The following is an 18,451-nucleotide window of genomic DNA, read 5'->3' as shown; positions in this document are numbered from 1 at the left end:
ATAAAATATCAAGTGTTTTCCATACACAAATATATAAATGCTAAATGTTTCCTTCTTAACAAAAAGTGTGGATTTTTAAAGTATTTTTTTTTTCCTCCACAGTCATACTCATGGGCAGCAATATGCACATTTGGGGAACAAAAGTGAAGAAGCTTTAAAAATACAAAAATACAATCAAACTAACTAGCAATCTTCTACAAAAATAGTAAAATAAATATGATCTGTAAAAAAAAAATCAAATACAGTGTTCAACAGTTAGAAAATAAGAACTTAGTAGATAAAAAAAGAAAAAAAAGAAAAGAAAAAAAGGAGGTGGTGCAGGGTACAATAACCATAAGTTGAATTGCTCCAGAAATGAAGTGACAAAATCAGACATTTCAGTTATTTTTACCCATGCCAAAAAAGGGCATCCCTGTTTCGTCCCCCCGTGACTTACTTATGTAGTTCCACTTAAACAGGGAAAGCGATTTTCAACATCTCCAATTATTTCAATTTTTTACTATTTTCATATTAGTGTTCATTATTTAATATATTTAAAGGCTCTTCAATTTTAAACATTAAGCAGAAAATATGAAAATAAAGTTTAAAAAAATCTGCAGAATTAAATTATATCTAAATAATTAACATTGCAAAACTACTGATTTCTTTTCTAAATTCCAAAAATTGAGGTATAGCAAAGGAGATGTCATCAGTCAAAAAAAGTGTGCCTTAAAATAGCTGACTGTTGGAAAAATCTCTCACAGAGATATAAAAATAGTGCATAACAAATGTCAAAATGGATCAAGGTTTGGCAGGGTTAAGGTTAGAAAAGAATACTCCAAAAAATCTGGAGGATCATGGTTAGGTAACAAATAGGGAACATTGACAAATAAATTAGTAAAAAGCTCTTCTTAAAACAGCATCAACTTTAAACATTAAAAACTTGAACCACAACCACAATAAAACAGCAGAGTTAGACATGAACCACATATTGTACAGTACAAAAAAGCACACCGTAGACAACCAATATAAGATCAACACTTTGCTTACATGAAGGATTGTCCCAAGGGATTGCAAAGAACAACACCCTTGTAATTTCAACTCTAGCATCAGGCTCTTAATTCTGCATTACAACATTTACTGTTGAGTGCTTGCTTAGACTGCAGAATAACTGTTTGTTCCATTAAAAAGTAGGGGCTAGTTGCATTAAAAATGCTCTGAGATAGACAAAAACACTGCTGATTTTCTTTTAGTGTTCAGTTAAATATTGCCTCTGTCTTAACTGCGTTTTTTTTTCAAAATCTGCAAGCAATGTCATTACTAGAACTCCTTCATTAAAATAAAAACACTATCCTTGACTGTCAAGTAGCTACTTCTCATGCAACAGTGACCCCAGTTTGACAGAAGACCACAACGCACACAGGTCGAACATGTAAGCAAGATTTTTTAAGCCAAATTTCACTGTTGTCTTAAAGGTAAAATTTAGTTTGTTATGCAACTAGCCGTCTGTATATTACACCTTCTCCATTTTGACTTAGATTTAATTTCTAAAGCATTATGCATTCTTATATAAGTCTATTTTTGTATGCATTTGTCATGGGTTTCACATTTGGTGACTGGTTAGCAGTGTGCTGGCCATCTTTGGTTTGTAGAGGAAATCTTAACCATGAACAATCAAGGGGGCTTAAAAGAATTTTTTAAATGCTAGCTTTTTACTCAAACTTGTATCTATACTACATCACGCCACATTAAGTAGAAGCACACATCACAAAATTGCACAGGGATTACAATATTACATCCAGTCTGCATAAAATTGAATTCCACTACTGACCAGGTCACAAAATGGCTGCACTTTCTAGTCTAAAACTAATTTGCATATTGTACACATGTAGGACATTTTTTTACTTCAGTCACAATAATGCATGCAAGTTTGTTTTTTGTAACAAATTTTGTAAATTTGCTCATGCTACCTAGTTTCAAGAGAGCCTTTTTTGAACATCTGCAATAACTCACCTCTTGTTAATTAATAGTTCTAGTGCATGCATATGGTGTATACAGGTAAGTAAACATGCAATTTTTTCACATTCTAAAACTATGGCAGTTTAGGCCATATTGTGCTGCCTGCATTTAATCTGTAATGCAGTGTGTCTTAAACGTTTCAATCCCGTATTAATAGGTGGCATTACACATAACACCTATATAGCAGCAAAGCTAATACAGCTTGTGATTAAAAATGTTTAAAAATAGCTAATAAATCAGATTATCTTGAGGTATTATTTCTTGCAAGTCAAAATGGAGAGCAAAAAATCAACCCTAATTTTTAGTTTATGTATACACTGAAAATAGCAACAACAATAAAAATAAGCTTTTTGTAGCAGACATATTCCATCTTCACTATTTTGCTACCTTTGGTAAATTACTGGGGCAGATCTTGAAGTTAAAAACCCATGTTTAGAAATAAGTGCACGCTTCACCCACTAAATATAGCAGCAGACTGTGTGCCCCTACGCAAAAACATTCTCATATCTAGTTTTAACTTTACATATAAAAATAACTTGGAGAAAATACAAAAAAACATTTTATTTTAACATGAAAATATCACAAAAATTAGTAAGCCTGAGATGTAGGGTTTTGGTGAAAAACAAGAGGCTTGTAGTGTTTTGGCTGCTGATAAAGATGCATGTATTGATAGCTGGGGTGAAAAGCAGAAGAATGCACTTATTTCTTCTGCATGTCAGTATCTTCAAACACAGTAAGCCACATGCACCCTTCTTTCCTTATGTAGATGCTGGTTCACCATGTTTAATTCCAGCGGAAGTGGATCTGACGTGGGCGGTCAGCCCCCTCCTTTACCAATGGCTTATGGAATTCACGTCCTGCACGAGAGTGGATATTTGCCCAACAAAACTCACAGTAATACTGCAGGCAAGTGACATTGGCACAAAAGAAAGGAGCAAACTTTCCACCGCATCGTGCACCCTGGCATTCGTCACACATCTGGTCATCCAACACATATGGCTTTACCTCCACCTGTTGGAGTAAAACAGGAACAATTCTAGTTAATAGCTAATTCCTACGTAAATTTATATGAGGGCACTCAGTTTTTTCTGCTTTAAAGAAAAACTCAAACCAGAAGTCTGAAATCAGACATATTAATGGCTTTATCTAACCAATCAGTTATTACTCTTTATGATTTATCAGCTACAGATCTATCCATACAGTAAGCAGAACACTTCAAGACAGATCTTTAGTAGTACACTATATATGTAATAAATAGCTACATAAGAAGCTCCCCTTAATTTATTCTGGAAGGATGTTCTTGGCAAATGATAATATTGAAGAATGTGTAGAAGACAAGCAAACAAGGCCAAAGGTCTCCCAACTAATCTCATCAGCTCCTGAATGTACCCCAGATGACATCCAATTCTGTACTGTTTAGCAAAAAATAATTGAACATACAAGAATGTAACCATTTATACATTAACTTCTTTTAAAAAAATAAGTCCCTGCATGTACTACTTTTGTGTGCAAATTAAAAGTACTTTCTGCAGGCTGGAATACAAATATTCTAGCATTCCTGTTCCCTGTAAACTCACTCCCTATTTCTGAAATATGGTCAAATTTGGGGTGACAGATTTTGGTCATCTATTACTTTCCATTTTGTGACTTTGAGCTGTACAGAAATTTGTATTCAATGTATTTCTGAAAATATTTTTAAAGGACCATTTTGCCAGGCTACAGACTGCTAGAAACACCTGTCTTACACAGCTTCCTTCTCCCAAACTCATCTGACTGCCGGAGTGGAAAAGTGGCAGGAGTCCAGCGGTAAATTTGCGCATTATGTCTTTGCGTAACTGAACTGTTACAGACTGTGATCAGACAGGAAGAACAACTTCATAATAAAACACAAAATGAGTTGACTCTATCATTAAGGAATGTACTGTTGTCTTCCACATTTTCCTCACTTTTAAAGACGGTATTTTCTGCCTTTTGCTGGTAAAAAGAGTTATTTCAGTTCACACTAAAACTCACTGCTGTAAGAGATTTTTTTCTAAGATACTATTACCTGAGAAGAATGCTACATATAGACATCAACATTATGTACTATACTCAGACAGAATATGTTTGAAATGAGAACTTTAATATGGTATTTTTTCCACTGCGTCTCCAGAGGAAAAAATTTACACATATACAGCTACCCACCCAAAAGTTTTACAGCAGAATCATGCTCTTAGCTTCAGAGGTAGAGGTCACACTTGACATGTCAAACACATCTATGTTTGAAATAGAGTATGCTGCTTCTAGTGATCTACATTCAGTACAAGCTCTACTTATTTCACTACAACGACCTGCCTCATCACAAATTACAGTCAAACTTTCCAATAAACAGGTACCTTATGTAGTAACTGTGTTCGTAGTTCAAAATTACTGAAAGCATGAAGCAGCATATACTTCAAGCTTCGGTGCATTAATGTACCAGGATCGGTATGAAGATGATTTCAAATATATTAGAGAAACACTTTGGGGAATGGAAGTATTACATGAAGTGGATGCAAACTGCTGGCATATGAAAGTTAACATTTTAAGGATTTTTTTTTGAGCTGTAACTCCAAATCAGTTTCAAGGAAATGTTTGGAGCTGAGCTTTCATATACGATAAAACAGGACAAGAAGCACATTACTGAAGAAAAACATCTGTTAGAGAAACTAAACATATCTACACATCAAAAGAACTGGAGAGAAGCTGCAGAGTACTTAGGTAAGGAAGAAGTTAAGATCACAGACAGTGTTTGTTAAGTGACTGTGACACTAAGATTTCCAAGTAAGGTAGGAAAAGGTATGTGCAAAAAAAATGCTATTAAACACTTTGAACTAAAGTTCAGAAGGATGAACAGGTGAACTGCAAAATTTAGCAATGAAAAAAGACTTTTACGCAGACAAAACTGGTTATGAAAAGAACGTGAAAGGACAGCAGACCTACAGAAACTGGATATAACTGGTATAGAAAGGCTATGCTAAGGTAAAGGGTAGGAGAACAGCCTGCATCTAAGATTTCAGTGAAATATGTAAAATATTGCTTTACTGGCTAGCATACATACACATCTCAGATGAAGGCAGTACCTGAAGTAGGACTATCTTCCCCATTTACGAAAACAGTGGTTTACAGATTTATATATGCTCATCTATAAATCAGCAGTAATACTGATTTCAGAATATTTTCAGAGCCTGAAAAGGCACGGAACACGAAACAAAAACCCATTTCTGAAAATAGCTTTTTTCATACTTTTAGAAACAGCCAAGTGTCAAGGTTTTCCCTAAAAAGAGCCTGTTCTCTGCTATTCCTCAGTACTGCAAATAGCTGGGTTGTATAAATATATATATATAATTATATAAAGAATAAGGACTGCCCATATAATTTAGAGAAGATTATTTAAAAAACAAAGATTAAAAACCCTCTGAAATAAACAAAGATATTCATAAACCCTCCCCCAATTTATTAAAATACTTAGATCTGGTATTGCTCTGAGTGAAACGCCTCAGGAGTAGCACACATTTTTAGAAATAAGAAAAAACAAGGATGCTAATAAAAAAGCCAAAATTTGAGATTTAAGAGAATAGTTGAGTCAAAAAATTCATTTTCAAGAATTAGAAAAGCAACACTGAAGAAAGAACACAAGTTATAACAATCAAAAAAGAAACTGTGAGAATTCAGATATTTAAAGCAGAAGACTAGATCTTCCTTCCCTCTTCCCCCAACCTCTCCAGCCCATGAATAGCTATCTACAGATGTCAATTATACTTCTTCCTCTTTTTTTTAATAGTGATTGAAGAAATCGTTTGTCTGCTGTTTTTAAAATTAAGTCTCATGGATATAACTCAAATGCTGTGCTTCTCAAATCTAGTAGTTGGGGGTAGATTTTTTTTGTTTTTCCCCCGTCCAAGCTCCAAGAAGCCCACAGCACATACCCACTGCTTACCAGAGATTTACTGCCCATCCCCCTTTAAGTGTTTCAGTGCTATATCACACATTACCAAGTTATATCCGTTTCTCTGCAAACAGCAAGCACTGCCATTTCAGATACCTGCTCGGCATCCAAAGAGCCCTTAAAATGTCTGGTGACCTATCATAAAAAAAACCAAACCCATAAACCAACCTACCTGGAAGTGCAGCCTTCAAAGGCAGGGTCATGCCTCCCTTTCTTTTATGCGATGGCACTGCCAGTCTACCATATACTCCTCTACTGCAAAGGACCCTCCCATGGGAAGAGGAAGACCAATATAAAAGTGTCCCCCAGTTTAAGGGTTCAAGTTCATGTCTCCCACTTTTGAGGGAAAACTAGTTTGTATGGGACCCAACTGTCCACCTCTAATTTTAAAGTGGGTCACTTCACAGCCAAATGCACTATAGATGGTTCCTGAAACACTAAGCTGTACCTGATTCTGAAGATAAATGACCAATTTAGCATTTCTTTAGGACACATTCTGGACTCTGGTCCTTACTCCCATCTTGTACTCAAATGCAAGATGATTAATAGCTTTATTTCCCCTCTCACAGTCACAGCGTCAAGGCCGTTTTTCCTGTTACACAATTAGCCAAGAGCTAGAGCTATTAGTCAGTCAGCTGCAAGTCACAAGGACAGCAATCCCACCAGCAAAATGTAGCTGTCACATCTTAATGTCAAGCCTAGTTCATTACCCACATTCAGACCCAATCATCCTCTGGAAAGGACCATGTTTTGGGATTTCAGCTCACTAGGCAAGTGGTATCTGAGAGACAGATGTAAAGCTGTATTACTCTTATTTGAAAGGAGAGAAGCACGTGTTACCTCCCTACAGCAGAGTTTTGTTAACTGTACTACTTTCTTTTTCCCATGTCTTTGATCTGTAGAGGAGACTGGACCTTGAACTACTTTACTTACTCAACCCGTCTTCCTTTAAGACCTTTTTTTTTTAAAAAAGAACATCTATTAATACCAGTGACTACCTCTGCAGCTCTTGACATCAAAACCAGTGACACTTAAAACTGACATAATTTAGATGCTGGCTTTCTTTGCTACTCTTATACTTCTATATTGACTAGTCTTCTCAATAAAAGTTAGTTTTGCTTTAGGTAGCAATAAGCATCTGTAGCAACCAGAAATGTACACTGGTAAATACTACGAAGACTCTCTCAAACAGAAAGGATAAGACATTTTGTATTTTAGGTGTTGAGCTTGATTGATTTTCTGAAGTGCTGAGCACTGACAATTATGGCTGAAATTAAGGGCAGCTGCAAATGACAAAGCTAATCTAAAACCAATGAATCTAAAACCTAGTGAGCTGAATTTCCTAAGAACAACAGAGGAATTATCACAGTATTTGGTTCCATTACAACAAGGGAGAGAAAAAGATTTTCAAGCCCTTTGCCCATACACAACAAAACCAGGAACTCCAGAATGGAAAGAACATATGGTTTAACATATGTCCAAGGAACAAACTGCTGCTCTGTGGAATGCATGTTGTTCGTCTGGGGGCATTAACAGTTTAACTCTTGGAACTAGTGGAGTTACAGGAATACTAAAAGAAATGTAGAAGCCCACTTGGAAGCCAATCAAATGCAATGTTACACCCTGAGATGTTCCTTTAGAGGTAATCACTCTCATATTTATCTATTTTTGTTAATTTCTATATAACTTACTCGTTTATCAATATCGCCATGCTGAAGTTGAACAAACCGAGCACTGATGGCAGCAATGTAACTTTGCTGATTGGAAAAAGCAACACGTCCAGCACCTTTTGGGTATTTCAGCTCAGGGTCAGTATCAATTCCTGCGTAACAAACTCCACCATAGAGACGGTCCATGATCATAGCCAATTCCACTATTAAGAAACAAAATAATGTTAATTTAAAGTGTTACAGTACAAACTGTATATAATATGCTTGTATTTAAAAATACTAGAAAAGTTAATTTTAATAATTAATTTTGCAACAGCTGATGTAATGGTAACAACAACAAATATACAAACATATTAAATAAGCTATGAAATACTCAGCAGACAGATCTTTCACACTGTGGGTACATACATCCAAGGAACAATGGAATTGTAAGTCCTTGAAGTCCCTGATAACCTGGAACTGAAATTCCAGGGCAGTTTTCTTCAGGGGATTACTGCAAAAGACTTCTTGGGCAGGCATGGAATTTAAGCTGTATAAAATAGTTCCACATGTCACAAATTCCTTGGTACAGGTTCTCTGGCTGTCCTAATGCTCTATGTCCTACTTGAATTTAAAGATGTAGTTAAGCACCTTTTCATCAGCCACACAGAGCTCAATTATCCTTACCTACACCTACCCTAGGTGTATGCACTATACTGAATTCAGTTTTGCAGTTCATTTAGGTGGAAAGTATCTTTTTCAGAATTAGTATCCTCTGTATTAGGGTATAAAGGTGTCAGCAGTCATTGATGTACAATAGTTTGAAAAGTCTCCTAAAGTTTTACTGCTTTTGTGGAGTCATGATTCTTATTTCCAAGGACATAAAAGTTTCATTTTCACATATACAGGGCGTTTGAAAGCTAAGCATAAGAATGCATCCATTAAATTTATCACAGACTCCAGTAATCTGGAGTATTTGGACTGAATTTAGAGAAAAAATAATCTGCAGTTGGAACATACTGTGTTTATGCTCATTTACAGAGCTTGTACTACAGTCAAAAGTACAGTCTTAAAAGTAAAATAACAGAAAAGCTTGAGCATTGCAGGTCCAAGACAGAAAAATGTAACATTCTTTATACCCCAAATTTGCACTATCTCTTCTTGGTTCTCCTGTATCTTCCATCTGAAAGCTCATGTTTCTGTAAGAATAAAATTAATTACAAACTATGATAGACTAATGAAGTCCAGGAGTTCCAATAGAAAATGGGATTTGAACCACTGTATGTTATGTTTTACTTCCAACATTCACTTCAACCTACTTACTAGAAGGCCACCATAAAATAATTGCAAAAGGCTACTGCAGTCAATCTCACAAAGCAGACTGTCCAGGTTGTAGATCAACCATTCCACAGCTACAGAAACATTTATTTTTTCCTTCATGCACTCTGGCAAGAGTCTAGAGAGAGTCCTGTAATCTCATACAGTGTTGTGCCATACAGACTGTGCTAGCTCTCTCAATTTCTTCCTTTTTCCTCTATCCTACTCCTTCAAGTACTCTTTCATCACCTGTGTTTCTGCTTTGTCCGTATTAGCAAGAGTAACTGCAACCTGATAGCAGTAGAAGAGTAGCTAATGCACAATGACAAGCAAGTACAAATAGAGCTCCACATACTGACAGAACATGGCAGAGAGGTTTTCATAGCATTATTTTAAAAACAAATTCTTTCGTGACAGTTTACACTACAGTTTTGCTAATACGATCAAAATTTTTTCTACAGCTTTAGACATGTAACAGTTTCCAGTAAATCTCAACGCTGAACAGTGATTTATGGCCAAAGCCAGATGAAAACAGTTACTAGAGAAATGTAAGACTACATGAATATTGTAGTGTGGTTATAACTATCACGACAGTCTTTGTTTTTATACATATATATTTATATGTATCCATACATAACTATACAAAAGCATGCATGGTTCAAATTCTTTCCAATAATCTCCTACTTTTAAAAATAGCCACAGATTATACTCACCAGCTCTTAATGGTCTAGGGACTCCTCCAACAAAAATTGTTTTTCGAGGATCAAGTGGCTGGGAACCATCCATCACAAAGTCACTATCACTTAGATTCCAGGGACGGATCTGAACCTATTAAATTGGGAAAGGAAATAGTATGCTAGTTTAAGTTTCACTACATCCTGGATATATGTTCATCAGCCCTATAAACTGTCAGAAAGTCATAACCCCATTAGCTTAGCATGCCTAGGTGCTCTGTTTTAATCCTATTAATTCAGAACACTACAATTTTAAAGTCATCCAACTATTCCAGATGTTGAGCTCTGCCAACGGTAGTTTGCTTTTGATTATTTTCATCGTCATAATTTCAAATGTAGCTTTAGACAGATGGCAGCTATAGCCTGCAGGCCATCTACTGTTTACTTACTGGCTTGTCCTTGATAGTAGGACTGGAAACACATAGATAGAGCTTTCCATCTTCTTCAATGCAGGCATCAATCAGGGCCTGAACAGAACTCTCTTCTTGGAACAGGAGGAATGCATAACCTGGAAAAAAAGCCAAACCAACTGATATTTTTTCTCTTATCTTTATTTTTCTTAATCATCTTTGCCAATGACTTTTCCATACAAATGTGCTTACTTCAAAAGTAAAAGAAAGTCAAACCAATTCTTTGTTATTAGTTATCTTCTTTAACTATGTACTACCTTGCCATGATCAACAGAATTTCTATGCTTAAAATAATTGTCAAAAGAGACTAATAACCCAATAAAAGCAAACATGTCTGTTCTATCATGTACTGGAAGTCTAGGCTGAGTGTAATTCATTGGCAGCAACGGACATTATACAATGAAAATCCGACTTGGCACAAAGGACTAATCTCTATTCTAGAGATTAGATCAAAGTATTTTGTTATATAAGTGACCCAGCAAACCTCCCAAATGCTACAAAAATAGGAATTAAAATGCTTGTTTAATGCTACAGTAAAAACAAACAGACAAGCAAAGAACATCACATGTTTGAATACTTTAACAGTTACAGTCTAATGATATATACAAAATTTGTTACTTTACAGGTGCCCAATAGCACAATTAGGGTTGTATTCTAAAACTAACTTTAAAAGGACCATAGATCCACATTTCTTTCTGAGATTACTACCAAGTGTGGAATTTTCACTCGAAGTTATGTTTTATTACTTGGTTGGAAAAGTAAATGCTGAAGCAGCTGCTCCAGAGTGAGCCTGGCAAGAGGAAGCATGGCTGCTTTACCAAGCCTGTTGGAAATGATACTGTATTTCTGAGAGAAGCTAGTCAACCACTGGCAATTTCTTACTGCAAACAGTGTAGGTCATCGTGACAAAGATGGTAGGGTGCATCTTGAAGAGAATTAAAGAATCAATGTGTTACGAAGAAAATAAGATTAAAAGAAACAAATGCATGACTGATTTTAAATATATAGGAACAAAAGTAGGATTTAAAGAAAAAGCTGTAAGGCCTATACTGGTCTTTCCAATAACTTGTACTTCATTTCTTACCCCTCAGATCACGGTCCTATCACAGCTACCTACAAAGGATACATGACAAGGTTTTATCTATTCTGTATTTTTATGTAAATCTTATTTAGTTTCTTAACAAATATGCCATAGCGACTCTTTGGGCTTGGGCTGAAGCACTTCCTTGTGAAGTCCATTTTTCATTGCTGAAACAATATATTTTAGTTACAACCTGTTTAACCAAAGCTTAATGAGTAATTTCGATTCAAAATCTGTTTTAATGGGAATATCTTTCAGTATTTATCTTAGAATTTAAAATCCACATATTACCCATTCAAAACTCACTCACTGAATGAGGGCATGTGCAGACTGGCATGGGTAAGTGAGACCAGACCTGTATAACTGTCCTTAGTTGTGGAGAAGCCAGGCACACACATTCCTGTTTGAATAGAGAGCTCAGTGCAAGAATGATGGGAGTGCAAAAACTTGATTAATCAAAGGGAGGGCTAAATGCACATGACACCTCAGGGATCAGACATAAGACTCACAGCCACAAGTAAGTAAAATATTTTTCCAGATGCTGATTTTCTACCAGTTCTTATCCTAAAGCAAATCAAGGGTACTGCCATATAGCTCCTGATACATAAAGATGATCAGTTTCTCCACATCATCTACCACCTGTATGTCTGCAGCTATTAATATGCTTAACCGTGGCAGCTTGTAAAAAGATAGAAAATTCAAATACAAGAACTTGATGAGGGAACAATTAGGATTACTATATCCTACCACACCTGAAATAAAAGAAAAGCCATACCAAAACCATACAATGATACTGCTTTCTCAATGTTATCTGCAAAGCTCATGTCTGGGTTCATCCCACTTAATTTTACACCTCAGACAGGCTTCTGTCATGAGCTTAGCTGTACTACTGCCCCTCTGGAGACACAGAGAAAGTTAGGGTATAGTCTGTACTATCAAATTGGCCTGGCTGTAGTTTTGCTCCACAGAGCTCTCGCCATTCAATGATTTACAATGCATTTTAGTTTGCTCCCCAATCTAGCCTGGAGAAAAGTAAGCAGTTCTCTTGAAGAAAACTGGCTAGAGAAGATAATTTGTGCAGGTGCCACATTTTATAGCCATACAGAGAGACAGCCAGTCCCTTCCAAAGAATGCTAGACCTGCACAGTCTGTATACAAACCACTCTCCATCACTTGCCCTGGACCAGGGGCAAATCAGTCATACACTAGCCACAGACTTCTCCAAAGAACACCAGTTACATAGGCAACCAGCCTATATTCATTAGCTAGAAAGTGCTTGCAAAGGGAAATTACACTCTTATCTTAGGTATTTCATTTAGACATCATAAATTAGGGCTCCTCTTTTCACCACAGCTACTACATGCCAACAACTGTACGGCACAAACTTTATTCTTACCCCTGTCTGCTTTCTCAAGATATGCTTTTATTGGATTATTTTTCACCTCAACATCTGTAACTCATGAACTATTGTAGATATTTCATGTCTGCAAAGCTAGTCTGGTGGTGGTAAGTCACGTTACATAAGTGTGATGAAAAAAATCAAGTGCCTAACTAGTCTTTTTGGAGTACTACTGAACTACAATTACCACGTGTAACAGGAAGTACATGTCACAGTGAAACATGCTGTGGAAGTAGGGTGAGGAGTAGGAGGTGTTTTACTGTACTACAGAACAGCTTAACTCCCTAGTTTCTTGTTTTTTTGGTGTACCACATCAGTCATTTAACAACTTCACACCCAATAGCAATGCAAGTCTGTTTACGATGGAGAAGCAAAGCTACTCTAATAGTTTTCTTTGAAGGAAGCCACTTCATACCTTTGGGTCATATGTACACCAACAGTAGCAGATCATGATCAGCTATTACTTGCCAACAAAGAAAGACTGTATGTTTTTTGTACATACTTCACAAGGTGAAAGGTATTAGATTAAACACAGTCTTATAAAAATTTCTTGTTCGTGTGTTCCTCTACCAGAATTTATGCCTCCTGTGGGAGACAAAGTTTAGGTAATCCCTGTTAGTGTTCATCAGTTGACTGAAATCCTCTGCACAACACTGGGACTATTACTAATACTCCTGTTTTCAAAGGCAACCAGTGTGGGTGACTTTTCAGAAAATTACCTCAAATAACAAATAAATGTTTCTGGAGATGGTAATTGGTTTTAGAACCACATTCCTTGATATCTAAAGATACCGCACAAGTTATAGTCATCCATACTCTGAGCTGACATCTCTCTTAATGAAACAAGACCAAGAAATTAAATATTTTTTTTCTTTTTAATGTATTGCATCAGCACTGGAAACAGAAAGCCCATCAGATAAGCCTGAAGAGTCCTGGCTATATTACCCAATTAAACCTTTTCATTTTTTTTTTTTTTTTATTTATTACATAAAGAGCAAATCAAAAGCAAAGCATTGTAGACTAGATTCACACTGGTAGTTAACATGAGCACGGTATAATTTCTTTATTTCATAGTATAGATGTTTACCAGAAGGAGAAAGGATGCTGCTTCTGCTATGCATACTCTATGTAGAAATCAGAGAGCAGCTTTAAGTTCTATCAAACTCCAGTTAACTCCTACTGCTAGTGGCTTAGAGAAGGAGTCGAGAAAATTAGTGCAAGCCAGCATGGCACTGTCCATGCCAGTCAGTGCAGCTGTATTTTGCTTTGCAGTTGGTTCCTCTACTGCCCTGACAGATTCTCTCCAGTGGAGACTAAATGGCCTCAGTGCAGTGCAATTCTTGCCCACAGAATGCTGTGCCTTATCTTAAATCAGAAAGAATCAGTGTAATCTGCAGGTTAATACAGACAATGTATCTATATTTGATGATGGGAATAATTCACATTTAGGAAGGACACTCAACATTTAATCTGTTTCCCTTTAAAGAGATCTCATCACCATATAATTAATCTTTAAAACATAGATCTTTCACTTGTTCAGTTTAGTCATCTTTGATGGAGAATTAACTCCAAAATACACTTGAAGTGAAAAAATTACAGCTGAAACAACTATAATGTAGCTATTAGCTGAGGCACTTTTGAGTAGGGGGTAGCAGGATTTACTTCAAGATCCAAACATCTACTTTCATATTTCTGCAGTGATTAAGCTCCTACTGTAGTAGAGACATCCAGTTAATGTAGTCAGTGGTGACTGGACGGTTACTCAGCTGACCAAGTGGGACACGGATGTGTCTAGCACCATTTATCCTCTACAGGACTTTGCCTAACTTTCAGCTGGTGCTCCAGAACGGTGGTGTGGGGCTTCAATAGGTGCCATGCCATATTTGCAAGGCCTGTGTAAATCTTTTAGGTATCCTCTGTTTGGGTAAATGATTCAAGCTTAATGTGCTTATGTTACAGTGACCTGAATAGCCCTCTATACTCCACTGACTGTATTGGCCAGATCCCCATTGATTAAAGGAAGCTTAGACACTAATCACATATGAAGACACCTACAGTTACTTGCCTGAATGTAGAGTTCAATCCTACCCACTGTGATCAAATAAGCTGGTAACAAGTTAAACAGAACTTGGATGAACTTGGGGTTTTGCTTCTTAAACTAGAAACAGAACATTTTCAACCTAATTTTTCAGTTAGTTCTAAGCTAGCAGTTAAGAACCTCGAATAAATGAAGCTACTGCACAACTGCTATGATAGAAGGTGATAGAAAAACCCAGACAATTAGAAAAGGCTGGGGATATTGTCCTGTTTAAATCAGATTATCCTCTGTTTGATACGGACTATAAATAGTACAGAGCACACGAACTACAGGGCATATTTTGAAAGGCCTTCTTTGGATTTGCATATCCTCCCGGCACCATTTCTTTGAGAGCTTCATTATCATAGGAAGGAGTCCTCACCTCAACAAGTTGCTTTAGACACGTGTATTGTTTCATAAATAAGTCTATTTGCCAACTATGTAATAACGGGAGTTATGATAAACTGGCAATTCAGAAAGGAAGGAAATCTGCATTACAGTTAGCAGATCACTTACAGACTTCGTACTTTGATCTCAACAGAGTAATTTTTTTCTGCTTCAGAACAGAGTTTCCTTGTAAGATTAGTGTGAAGTTTTAAAAAGTCCTGTTTTCTTTGGGCCTAATTTTGTGGTGAACAATACAAAACATAATTAGTCAAAAAGAAGCAGTTGGTGTTTCTCAGGAGGCAGCTAGCCTTGATGGACTAGGACACTTTTTGCATTTCTTCAAGCAAGGAAATACTTATTATGAACTTGGCCTTCCCTTAGGACTTTCTGTAAGCAGAGAGCCTGGAAGGAACCACAGCCTGGAAAACTGAACAAGAAAAAAAAAAAAAAGCAGGCTGGATCTCTTCACCATGGAGAAGACTATTTCATAAATCAGTCCAGAACTGAGTAATTCTGAATGTCTTTGGAAAGTAATACTGTGTCAAATCTCTAATGAGACTGAACAAACAAAAATATATACACTGAATTGACTCAATGTAGAGTAACAAATTAGAAATTGGAGATTAAGAAAAAAAAAGAACTCCTTGGGCTAATATAGTATATATTTCTAAATTGCTAATTACTGATCAATCTCAACGCTTTCTTAGTATTTAGCCTATCTTTTGCATTTTCAGGTATCTTATTAAATATACATACACAGGGTTCTTGCCTGCACACGTAATACTTAAGACAGACAAATTTTTAAGAAATTCTTGTACAAAATAATCATGGGCCATATCTATTGCACTTTAAAAACCAGATATAAACACAGTGATATTCAGCAGTTAACAGCAAGCTATATTTCCAGAGCATCTACAAAGAGAAACCTATACTGTGTTTTAAATGTGTCAGGTTACATTACAAAACAACATTGACTAATGTAGTAAAATGAAAACTAGAATAAAGTTTTAAAACTGAAGAACAGTAAGTGCTATTAAATTTCAAATAAGGATCAGTTAATCATGGGAAATCTACCTAACACTTGGTTCACAAGTGTTTCCTGAATTAATTAGTTCAACAGAATGAAGTTCTATTTGTACCCTCTGCTTTTAAGAAGCTCTGCTTACAATACAGATTTTTAATTTATTTTTTTTTTACTGTGGTAATTATAAACATTCCAACTATATCAAAAAGCTTTATTACGTGATTAAGATGTTTAGATGCTGAGACAAGACTATTGTCTTGGAAATGAATGCTAGAATCCATTCCTTTCAGGTAAGAATATATTACATCTTCACTCTTCTATATATTCACTGTGGACTCTGTGAGATGCATGTTCCTCAAAGAGTTCCTCAAGAATTTCTCTTGGTAATTTATGAAGAAAGGTGCACTCCTTAGGATAATAAATTTAACTTAACAGTAGCTTTGTGTATTGGGCTGACAATCAAAAAAGCTGAAGTCTCTTTGTTTGTCTTAGAATTTCCATGTAGTGTTCATAAATACTATTCAAATACTTCCAATTCCATTTCCCACTCTTTAGAGGACCCATCTGGGATAATAATCCTGTCTTTTCCCCAGCATAGATGGTCAGATAAATAAATGAAGAATCGGTTTATAAGGGCACTATACCTACTTTTGTCACTTCCAGGGAAGGAATGAATTGCTGCATTCTCTACAAAATGAATATCTTTGCATTGCTTTCATACCTGGATCAAATTTTTACGTTTATTTTATAAGTACCAATATGTGATTGTACGTGTACAGAGATATGCTACATAATTTAGCTAACGTACAGAATGTTTTTTCCAACACTTTGTCTAACAGCAACACTAGAAGTAGTTAAAAATCAATATTTAATAATTTATCAAAATAGGAAATTCCTAGTGCTTCAATAAGAAGTTCACATCCTAAAACTGAAATAAATGTATCTTTGATTATCTTGATCAGGTACCCAAATGCATCCTTCTGAATCCTGCCTGTAACTTCCTATGAAAATTTTTATCTAAGATTTAGTGTTAAAAATTTGACCAAATTTCAGTTTTGGAAACTGGATAGAAATGCAAATACAGAATTTAGGATTAATGACACATACAACTATATAATGCTGACGTGATATATGGGAAATGAGAATATGGAAGATCCTTCAGGAGTCCAGCACTGAACCAGGCACAACACTAAAACAACACTCTCAGGTTTTAGACTTGGTATGTAAAGGAACCATGTTTGAACCTGCACTGAAACTACAGAATTAACTGTTCACAAGGCTTGTAAATAATACCCTTTGGAAAAAGATGAGACTGTTTCCCAGAGTAAGATTTGCACTCACTGACAAGCCAAAACCTTCCAAGTCTCTTACCTTTTGGTGGAAAATAGGACTTGCTTTCTGCTTTGTGAGGCCAGTCTACTACCAAAGGCCCAAATCGTCTGAAGCTAGCAGTAATTTCATCTAAAAACAGGTATAATAGTTGTAATTAAAATAGATGACATAACTCAATGAAAAAGTACTATCAAGCAAAGATCTATGTTTCTAGCAAAGGTTGACCTTTCATGGAAAAAAGGACCAAAATTTCCAACTTTCATGAACAGAGAACTAAACAGACACATCTTCCAAAGAGCTAATATTGACACAATATATTTCTGGTGATTTTAAGCTTACATTTGTTTTTTATTGCTTAATAACAGAAACATTTCAGAAGCATATGAACAACCCAAGGCAGTGGTGAAAACTGGTGTGGTACTTCTTCAAATTCAGAATCTGGTTTGAATGCAATCAAAACAACTTACTGTTTAGTGATGTACAGTTCAGAGCTTTGTAGGTAGATACTCATATATTAAGTACCATCACAATTAGCATGCTAGCAGTTTCCAGCAGATACCATGCACAAATCAGGCACAGAAACTTAAAATTGCCTATTTAGAGGTGCTTCTAACATAACCATGAATAGTCCTGTTGCAAGATGTACTACGTCCCCTGCACAACTTTGTGATGTCTTTCTATTCCAGCCACTCCTTCCTGTCATTGTCTGTAAGAACCTTGGCCATGAAGAAAAAATTAAAGCACCCTAACCTCTACAAGAGCAATAGCTCATCATACAGAAGTATGCTCCATTTCTTTCACTCGCATCCTGCTGTCAGCATATAAACAGGCAGGAAAGAAAGTAAGTGTATTTCCATGCGTCTTTGTTTAAAGGCAAGAGTGCACATTTGCGTTAGAAGCTAAAGTGCATCAAAAAAAGCTGAAGTATATTACAATTATTCCCTTAGTACATCGCAGGAGAGCATCACAATGAAGATGAAACCAAAATATGGTCTTTCCATATCTGAAAGTTAATTAACCACAGTCAGCTTTGTTAGTTTGCAAGTTACTCTAGGATTACAATGTACCTTGTAAAG

At 36.0% G+C, this 18,451-nt stretch overlaps 1 protein-coding gene across 2 annotated transcripts in view; it reads right to left on the bottom strand.

The window, feature by feature from the left end:
• The window catches only part of CPEB2 (cytoplasmic polyadenylation element binding protein 2), a 55,844-nt gene that overhangs the window by 942 nt on the left and 36,451 nt on the right, over window positions 1-18,451 (bottom strand). For both annotated transcript variants that reach the window (XM_074865792.1, XM_074865791.1), the window contains 5 exons: window positions 17,415-17,504; window positions 10,055-10,173; window positions 9,645-9,759; window positions 7,657-7,838; window positions 1-3,009 (listed from right to left, as the gene is read on the bottom strand). The exon at window positions 1-3,009 is cut by the window's left edge and continues 942 nt beyond it. In XM_074865792.1, coding sequence (XP_074721893.1) covers window positions 2,782-3,009; window positions 7,657-7,838; window positions 9,645-9,759; window positions 10,055-10,173; window positions 17,415-17,504 — 734 coding nt within the window. In that variant the 3' untranslated portion in view covers window positions 1-2,781. The remainder of the gene's footprint in view (window positions 3,010-7,656; window positions 7,839-9,644; window positions 9,760-10,054; window positions 10,174-17,414; window positions 17,505-18,451) is intronic.

This window comes from Strix uralensis, chromosome 4, assembly GCF_047716275.1.
Source record: "Strix uralensis isolate ZFMK-TIS-50842 chromosome 4, bStrUra1, whole genome shotgun sequence".
Lineage (NCBI taxonomy): Eukaryota > Metazoa > Chordata > Aves > Strigiformes > Strigidae > Strix > Strix uralensis.
The sequence above is the reverse complement of the archived record's forward strand: the minus strand, read 5'-3'. Positions and strand labels throughout refer to the sequence as shown.